General features: G+C 48.7%; 1 protein-coding gene across 7 annotated transcripts in view; it reads left to right on the forward strand.

The window, feature by feature from the left end:
* Nucleotides 1-10000, forward strand: part of ccser2b (coiled-coil serine-rich protein 2b) — an 83604-nt gene that overhangs the window by 23225 nt on the left and 50379 nt on the right. For all 7 annotated transcript variants that reach the window (XM_042085229.1, XM_042085228.1, XM_042085232.1 and 4 more), the window contains 2 exons: nt 147-1918; nt 2747-2940. In XM_042085229.1, the coding sequence (XP_041941163.1) occupies nt 187-1918; nt 2747-2940 (1926 nt within the window). In that variant the 5' untranslated portion in view covers nt 147-186. The remainder of the gene's footprint in view (nt 1-146; nt 1919-2746; nt 2941-10000) is intronic.

A 10000-nucleotide genomic window follows, 5' to 3' on the forward strand; every position in this document is an offset into this window, starting at 1 on the left:
TCTATCTCTCCTCTCGCTTTCTCTCTCTCTCTATCTCTCTCTCCCTCTCTCTCCTCTCTCTCTCTCTATCTCTCTCTCTCTCTCTCTCTCTCTCTCTCTCTCTCTCTCTCTCTCTCTCTCTCTCCCTCTCTCAATCTCTGTCACAGCTCGGGTCAGCTGCGATCTCCATGGTCGTGCAGGTAGCTGATGGAAGATCAGGCACTCCGACAGCCCGTCATGGTCTCCAGGCTGCCCAAGTTTGGCTCCAGACCCCCAGGGGGCGCCCACCAGCCCGTGCCCAACGGCTCCGCCATCCCCTCTGTGCCCGCCGGGGGCAAAGCACTGGCACCAGCGCGGCAGAATGGCATAGTGCGCCCACCCCCCACCCTCTCCTACAAGTGGAAAGAGAAGGTGGAGCCTGAGGAGGGGAGAGCTGGAGCTTATCGCCCCCAGCACCAGCAGAGGGCGCCCATCACGGCGCGGGAGATAAAGAGGCCAACGGTTCCCGTGGCGATGCCAGTGCGTCGCTCCGCGCCGTCCGTCGCCAGTCCCTTCTACAGAGCTACCCATCAGCCCGCCCATCAGCCCGCCCCCTCGCGCCTCGTGGCCAATCACGGCCTGTCGAACGGCTTGATGCCAGGTGCCGCTCACGACGGCCTGTCCAGGTCCAGCGACAGCCTCCGCCTCCTGCCGCCGGACCACATGGTTCGCTCGCAGAGCTTCAGTCACATGACGCGGGGACCCGGCTCAGGGGCTGCCCTGATCCCCCGCTCCTACTCCTTCAACCAGGAGCTGCCCCGTCCGAACGCCCGACTGGCGTCGTCTGCCCGCTCCTCCATTGCTCTGCCCGTCCCCGTGCTCAACGGAGCCAGGGGGGGCAAGACCACTGGCATTGCTCGTCCGTACCCAGCGGGCAGCTTACTGCTGGCCCCAGCCAATCAGAAGAAGCCCCTGCTCACTGGACCAGCCCCCAACAAGCCCTCGGCGCTCAGCTACAGGCTGATGAGGCCTTCACTCATCCGACAGCCCCGCCCGACGCCCATCGGGAGGGCGCAGGAGGAGCCGGTGAAGGAGCAGAAGGAGTTGAAGGAGCAGAAGGAGGTGAAGGAGCAGAAGGAGGGATCACAGGGGGCATCTGCGGAGGATGGCCTTGTTGCCCCACACCCCAGCTGCCCCATGAAGAGCTCCACGAGCCCCACTGCTGCCCCCACAGAGCTCTCAGAGCTGCCAGCCCAGCCCAAAGCAGCCGAGGCCAGAGCAGATGAGCTCAGAGATGAAGATGTCAAAGCAGATGAGGCCAGAATAGAGGATTCCAGAGATCAGGATCAAACAGAGCTTGAGTCCCTAGTAGCTGAGTTCAGACTAGATGTGATCAGAATAATGGATTGCAGAGAACAGGAGTCCAGACCAGATTGCCCGTTAATGCATCCTGAATTAGACAAGGCTGAAGCAGGTGAACCCAGAGCAGCAGATCTTAGTATAATCAAGACCAGAGCAATCGATCCCAGAGTGGATGAACTATCACCTGACGAGCCCAACGCCAATGACTTCAGTGCAGCGGCAGACAGGGGTGATCTCCAGGAGTCGTCCCCAGGCAAGAGCTGTGATCTGGGGGCCGAGAGGGCGGAGGGAGTCCCTGAGCTCTGCGTCACCTCCGTCACAGGCGAGCCCCTGGAGGACATGTCCCTGTCCTCCACCTCCTCCTTGGAGCGCACCCACGACGACACCAGCGAGGAGTACATCGACGACTTCGACAACCTGGGCAACGGGGGCGGGGCGCTGCTGCTGCCGCCTCCCACCCACGACGAAGGGCTCGTCCAATCAGATCCGCTGTCGGAGGACAACACGCCGGCCAGCCGGCAGCAGGATGTGTGCTCAGTGACCAGCCTCCACAGCTTCCTGTCCGAGTCGGTAGACTGGGGAGAGATGGGACTCACCGGTGAGTTTTACCAAACGCCAACACACACACACACACACACACACACACACACACACACACACACAGACTGTATTGTTTTCTCTGCTTAGTGTCCACAGTGTAAGCCCAAAAAAGATGAAAGATAAAGATTAGATATGAACGTTGTGATAATGTGATAACTGAAGATGAGGGACCCGTTTGCTCAGAGATGTGCCAAGTGTACCAGTATGAGTGGCCGTCATATGATCCATTTATGCCAAGTGTACCAGTATGAGTGGCCTTCATATGATCCATTTATGCCAAGTGTACCAGTATGAGTGGCCCTCATATGATAGTGTACCAGTATGAGTGGCCTTCATATGATCCATTTATGCCAAGTGTACCAGTATGAGTGGCCTTCATATGATCCATTTATGCCAAGTGTACCAGTATGAGTGGCCTTCATATGATAGTGTACCAGTATGAGTGGCCTTCATATGATCCATTTATGCCAAGTGTACCAGTATGAGTGGCCTTCATATGATCCATTTATGCCAAGTGTACCAGTATGAGTGGCCTTCATATGATAGTGAACCAGTATGAGTGGCCTTCATATGATCCATTTATGCCTCTCCCATGCTGTCTCTGTCTCTTTCTTCTCTATCTCTCCATTCTCTCATCTCTCTCTCCCTCCCTCTCTATCTCTCCATTCTCTCATCTCTCTCTCCCTGTACTCTCTCTATCTCTCCCTCTCTCTTATCTCTCTCTCTCCCTGTACTCTCTCTATCTCTCCCTCTCTCTCATCTCTCTCTCTCCCTGTACTCTCTCTATCTCTCCATCCTCCATCTCTCTCTCCCTGCGCTCCCCCAGGTGGTAAGGAGGCGTTCTCGGTGCCGGGTGTGGGGGTGTCGAGTGACGGCGTGTTCCGGGACGGCTCGTCTCTGGACCTGTCTCCCTCGGATAGCTCGGGGGCCACCTACATGTGGGACGACGAGGACGGCCTGGAGCCTCTAGGGGGCGCTATGATCCCCTGTCACAGCTACGACTCCGACCTCAACAGCATGGTGAGTCTGACACGTCACTGAATTGACTTTAAAGCACTATTGCTTGTTTATAAATCAGTAAATGGAGCAGGACCTAAATACTTGTCAGACATGCTTCAGCAGTACACACCTTCTCGTCCTCTCAGGTCCCAGGTGAAAAACCTGCTAGTAAAACCTACAGTTAGAACTAAACATGGTGAAGCAGCTTTTAGCTGCTATGCGGCTCAGCTGTGGAACCAACTTTCGGATGACATTAAAAAGGCCCCAACTGTAGCCAGTTTTAAATCTAGACTTAAGACCAAACTGTTCTCAGACGCTTTCTGCTAAACTGTGCCGAGTTACAAATTCTGAATCTGCCTCGATAATTATTCTACTTTGTCTTTTATTACTTTTTTTACTACTTTTGCCTTTGTTTTTGCTTACTAATTATTCTTTATTTTTAAATGATTTTACCTTGTGTTTTATGTTTTCTTTTTATTATGATCTTTACCTTTTAACTATTCTTTGACTATATTGCCCTTCTATGCTTTTATTTGTTATTATCGTTTGGTTTTGTTTATGTAAAGCACATTGAATGACCTCTGTGTATGAAATGTGCTATATAAATAAACTTGACTTGACTTGACTTGACTTGACTTGACACTGAAGGAGAGGCGGATGAAGGAGAGGTGGATGAAGGAGAGGTGGATGAAGGAGAGGTGGATGAAGGAGAGGCGGATGAAGGAGAGGTGGATGAAGGAGAGGCGGATGAAGGAATGACGGCCATGGACACATGAAAACACCTCTGTGTTTGTCCACCAGCCTGCTTGCATGTCCTTTGAATACTTGAGACTTACTCCTCGGCTATATAATACGTTTACAAACAGTGTAGAATAACCACCCAATGCGTTTTCAAACTGTTCCGTTTCAGGAGCTCGAAAACACCAAAGTAGTGTGGACAGTAGTGGACAGTAGTGTGGACAGTAGTGGACAGTAGTGGACAGTAGTGGACAGTAGTGTGGACAGTAGTGGACAGTAGTGTGGGCGGGAGTGTGGACAGTAGTGTGGACAGTAGTGTGGGCGGGAGTGTGGACAGTAGTGTGGACAGTAGTGTGGGCGGGAGAGAACAGTAGTGGACAGTAGTGTGGACAGTAGTGGACAGTAGTGTGGACAGTAGTGTGGGCAGGAGTGTGGACAGTAGTGCGGGCGGTAGTGTGGACGATTCAAGCGAAAACACAAAAGTGTGGATGTAGACTTCTCAAGAAAAAAAGCACAAATTGGTGTGATGTTCAGCAGGCAGCATATACCAGGACAGGACAGCTTATCCCTACCTGGTGCTATCAGGACAGCATATACTGTACCTACCTGGTGCTAGCAGGACGGCATATACCTACCTACCTGATGCTAAAAAGTAGCCAGAGGTCACCTCCATTTGAAAGTAAACATATTTTAGCCAGGTTATTGACCTTGTACTGTCACTCTCCCTCGCTGTGCAAACACTGCATGACCCCCTCGGATGCACTTTGACCCCAGGAGTTAGCCACCACAACTTTCCCAGGTACAAGGCAGCCGGAAATGTGTGATGTAACTCAAACTGTTAATCTATCTGTGAGAGAGTTTGAGAATGAGGCCAAGTTTAAGTTGTCTAAGCAGTGGTAGCCTCAACTTGTAAACAGCTTTAATGGTTGTGCAACGTGCACTGCAAGTCATGGTGAATGAACAGAGCTTGGAATGAGATGTTGGGTTCTGGGCACTCAGAAAACTCCACACGTGTGCACTGATGACGTCAAGATTGAGTTTGTAAAGCTCATTCGGGACAGTAGCGTAGTATGCTGTACTGGTCAGGCCCGTAGCATAGAGTGTGAATAGTCTGCTGTACTGGTCAGGGACGTAGCATAGAGTGTGAATAGTCTGCTGTACTGGTCAGGCCCGTAGCATAGAGTGTGAATAGTCTGCTGTACTGGACATATCTGTGGTGGTGCATACTGGACATAGGCTCTGTGTGGTGAGTTGTAGGAGTGTGTTTGTAGCATAGAGTGTGAATAGTCTGCTGTACTGGTCAGGGACGTAGCATAGAGTGTGAATAGTCTGCTGTACTGGTCAGGCCCGTAGCATAGAGTGTGAATAGTCTGCTGTACTGGTCAGGCCCGTAGCATAGAGTGTGAATAGTCTGCTGTACTGGACATATCTGTGGTGGTGCATACTGGACATAGGCTCTGTGTGGTGAGTTGTAGGAGTGTGTTTGTAGCATAGAGTGTGAATAGTCTGCTGTACTGGTCAGGTACGTAGCATAGAGTGTGAATAGTATGCTGTGCTGGTCAGGGACGTAGCATAGAGTGTGAAATAGTAGAATGGAGTATGAAATAGTAAGCTGTACTGGACATATCTGTGGTGGTGCATACTGGACATAGGCTCTGTGTGGTGAGTTGTAGGAGTGTGTTTGTAGCAGATTGCCTAATTGCCTACTAGCAAAACTGACCTGACTGAGTGCGTGTGAGTGTGTGTCAACAGTTTCTCTCCTACCTCTTGACTTCCTCAGCAAACAAATGTCTTGCAGCAGGCATTCTCTTTCTCCCTTCATCCATCTCTCTCTTCTTTCATCCCTCTCTTCCTTCCTTCCTTCATCCATCTCTCTCCCTCTATCTCCCTCCCTCCCTCTCTCCATCTCCCCATCCTCCCTCCCTCCTCCCTCCCTTCTTTCCTTCATCCATCTCTCTCCCTCTATCTCCATCCCATCCTCCCTCTCCCCATCCTCTCTCTCTCCCTCCTTCTCTCTCCCTCTCTTCCTCTCCCCATCCTCCCTCCCTCTCTCCCTCCCTCCCTCCCTCCCTCTCTCCTCCACTCTGCACTGATGTGCAGTTTGCCTCATCACTGCTTCTCTCACCCACACACGGCCTGCCGTCATCCGATGCCAAACGAGGCCTCTCATAGGCCAGCGCCCCCTATGACTCCCAGTTCCCGTCCCCGTCCCTTCAGCCAATCAGGCGGCTGCTTCAGGGCCTGATGCAGGAAGTGCAGTGGAGAGACAGGCAGACTGTATGACTGTGCACTTCTCTGAGCGGAGAGAGAGAGAGAGAGAGGGGGGGGGGGGGGAGGGACTGGCATATCTCTCTTTCTCTCCCTCCCTCTCTTTCTCTCTTCCTACCTTTCTTTCTCTTTTTCTCTCTGTCTCTTCTTACTGCCTCACTCTATCTTTGTCTTTCTTCTTTCCATCTCTCTCTCTTCTTCCTCCTCTTGTTCTCTCCATCACTTGACCTTATGAATCATTCATCATTTGCCTATTGCACATCCATGAATCATTTAGCTTTTTTGTCTCCACTCATTGTTTGTTTACAAGTGAGTTCAGTCTTTTGTTCCCCTCACAGCCATTTAAAAACACGCGTGTCGTCCAGTAATGTCCAGCTCCAACCCCAAGAGCCTCCACCCAGTAATAATCTACTGATTAGCTTCAGCATTCACAAAACCAGTGTGTGTGTGTGTGTGTGTGTGTGTGTGTGTGTGTGTGTGTGTGAGTGTGTGTGAGCCTCCACCCAGTGATGATCTACTGATTAGCTTCAGCATTCACAAAACAAGTCAAAATCTATGAATGGTAGCACTGTGCTGGACTGTACTCTCCAACGTGTGTGTGTGTGTGTGTGTGTGTGTGTGTGAGAGAGAGAGAGAGAGAGAGTGTGTGTGTGTGTGAGAGAGAGTTTGAGTGTGTGTGTGTGTGTGTGTGTCGTGAGAGAGAGTGTGTGAGTGTGTGTGTGTGTGTGTGTGTGAGAGAGAGAGAGCGCCTCCACCCAGTGATAATCTACAGTACTGATTAGCTTCAGCATTCACAAAACCAGACAAAACCAGAGGTCCTACTGTACCACGACCGGTATTACTGTGCTGGACTGTACTCTCCAACGTGTGAGTGTGTGTGTGTGTGTGTGTGTATCACTGTGCTGGACTGTACTCTCCAATGTGTGCAGTGTTTCCTGGACAGCACCTGCTAATCTGATTGGGCTCAAATTGAGTGGATTAACCATAAAGATATAAGAATCCTAGACCGTTCCCACAGTCAATGGGATTAACAGGCATTTAAGCACTCTGGGCGACCAGGGCTGAACACCAGGACGGCTTAACGTGCTCACCTTGCAGAAGCGGTTTGAAACACTTGACACGGATAAGATTTATGTAACTGATTCAGTGAAATGCTGTAAGTGTGACCTTTTTGAGGTTGGTGCTGTTTGGGAGTCAGATGTGACTATTGATGAACCTCTTCTGCCCTCTGGTGGGTGGTCTTTGCCAGTGCAGTTAAATATTGTTTGGAACGCAAGCGTACTCAGAGGCTCCACAGAGAAGATGCTGTCCGTGCCAGATCCGCATGGATTCTGCATGTCCTCCCAGATGCTTGCACTGTGGATGGGTAACGCAGCCTTTCTCCTTTTCCATGTATGAGCGGAGTACCTGGAAAAACTCCAGGTTTATTCCCAGCACTGGACAGATGTTTAGGTTTATTCCCAGCACTGGACAGATGTTTAGGGCTCTCGAGAGGATATAAAAAAATAAAGAGCCTAATGGCGGTCCAGTTTCATTTGGGAAAAGCTGCATCATGCACACAGGAAGTTGTGTCATGCACACAGGAAGTTGTTTCATGCACACAGGAAGTCGTGGCATCCCTCCTTTCAGTCGGAGCTCTGTGGGCTATTTCCTTACAGCCTCTCTCCTCTCTCCTCTCTCTTCTCCTCTCTCCTCTCTCCTCTCTCTTCTCCTCTCTCCTCGGTCCTCGTTTCTCCAGCTCGTGCACCGGAAATCGTTAAAAGCTTGACGTCATCGAGGACGTCTCGTTTATCTAATTGCAACCAGAGGAGGTAAGAGCAAGGAGAGAGGAGAGAGAGGTGGAAGGCCCGATACGTGAGGAGAGAGGAGAGAGGTGGAAGGCCCGATACGCGAGGAAACACAAGAGCTTCCTATGTGGAAGCGTTTTCAGTCAGAATTGTGCGATCATTGGTCCAGGCTGCTAAGGTAAAAAGTTCCCTCCCACGTCTGTCAACTTTTGGTTTCAAACAAGTTCGTAGGGATTTATTTGTGACCATAAACTAGTAGATAGACCAAGAAAAGACCTTTATATGCTGGAATTATTATGAACTACCAAAAAATGTCATGCCTGTTTTGTTCACGCATTGTATAATAAGTATCCATTCATGTCTCGAGAACTATCAAACAATAGGCAAGGCAAGGCAATTTATTTATATAGCGCATTTCATACCCCAGGTAGACACAATGTGCTTTACATAGCTCAGGCATTACCTCAAATAAAAGTAAGCAGGTATAAAACATATCACAAATATATCACAGTAGTAAAATGAGTAAAAACAATAAAAGCAATAAAATAGTAGAATAACTAAAAACAATAAAAGCAATAAAATAGTAGAATAAGTAAAAACAATAAAAGCAATAAAAATAAATTAAAAACAGGAAAAAACCATAGAGAAAAGGGTGGTCTTCAATTGGGTTTTAAAAGTGGCAATGGTTGGAGCAGTCTTAATGTGCTCAGGGAGTTTGTTCCATATCTGGACTGCATGGTGGCTAAAAGCAGCTTCACCCTGTTTGGTGCGAGTAGAAGGTATGCATAATACCTGGCTGTTCTGTGATCTAAGAGGTCTGTGGGGGATGTAAAATTTAAACATGTCTGATATATATGTTGGCCCCATCCCATGCAGTGCTTTAAAAACCAGTAGCAGTACTTCTATCCTAAAAGAAACTGGCAGCCAATGCAGGGACTTAAGTATGGGGGTGATATGTTCTCTTCTGCTTGTCTTTGTTAGGACTCGTGCTGCAGCGTTTTAAACTAATTGAAGCTGTCTAATTGTCTTTTTTGGAAGTCCTGTGAAGAGCCCGTTGCAATAGTCCAGCCGGCTTGAGATAAAAGCATGGACAAGCTTTTCCAGGTCAGACTGGGACATAAGGTCTCTCAGCTTGGCAATGTTTTTCAGGTGATAAAATGATGTCTTGGTTACAGCTCTCATGTGATAATCAAAGTTGAGGTCACTATCAATTATGACTCCAAGGTTTCTGACTTTAGTCTTAACTTCAAGCCCTTTTGCTCTAAAAAGTGTAGTCATTTTGTGTCTTTCATCCTTCCTCCCAAATAAAATTACTTCGGTCTTCTCTTTGTTCAATTGCAAATAGTTTAGTGACATCCACCTATTTATTTGGTCAAGGCAGTCACATAGTGAGCCAAGGGGATCCGTATCAGTGGGTGACGGGGCTAAATAAAGTTGCGTGTCATCTGCGTAGCTGTGATACGAAACCTGAGTGTTTTTTGATCTGACCCAGTGGGAGCATGTAGAGATTAAAAAGAAGTGGCCCCAGGATTGACCCTTGGGGGACACCTGACGACAAGGCTGTGATACGAAACCTGAGTGTTTTTTGATCTGACCCAGTGGACTTCAGCCAGTTGATCACTCCGCCTGATAGTCCAACCCAGTGTTCCAGCCGGTGTAGGAGTATGCTATGGTCAATTGTATCAAAGGCTGCACTGAGGTCCAGTAATACAAGCACTGAAGTTTTGCCAGAGTCTGTGTTGAGACATATGTCATTTAGCACCTTTATAAGAGCAGTTTCTGTACTATAATTGGGCCGGAAGCCTGACTGAAACGGATCAAGGCAGCAATTTTCTGTTAAAAAATCGTTTAGTTGATTGAAAACCACTTTCTCAATAAGTTTCCCAATAAAGGGCAAGTTGGATACGGGTCGGTAGTTATTTAATACTGATGGGTCTAGGCTTTTCTTTTTGAGCAGGGGCTTTACAACAGCCATTTTCAGGGATTCAGGGAAGATTCCTGACTGTAGTGACCAGTTCACAATTTGGAGTACACTGTCAGATAGTAGATGAAAAATATTTTTGAAAAAGTTTGTAGGGATTGTGTCAAGACTGCAGGTGGAGGAGTTTTTTAATTTTTTTTCTAGTGTATAAGTGTTTATCAGACTGAACTCTGACATGAGGGGTTTGTTATCCCTTGGGATGGCTAGTTCAGGACAATGAGCAGACTGTAATTGAGATCCAATGTTTGATCTGATGTTCTCAATTTTGCATTTAAAGAAGGAGGCATTATCAGGGTCAGTAAGTGGG

The sequence above is a fragment of the Alosa sapidissima genome, chromosome 3 (genome assembly GCF_018492685.1).
Source record: "Alosa sapidissima isolate fAloSap1 chromosome 3, fAloSap1.pri, whole genome shotgun sequence".
NCBI lineage: Eukaryota > Metazoa > Chordata > Actinopteri > Clupeiformes > Clupeidae > Alosa > Alosa sapidissima.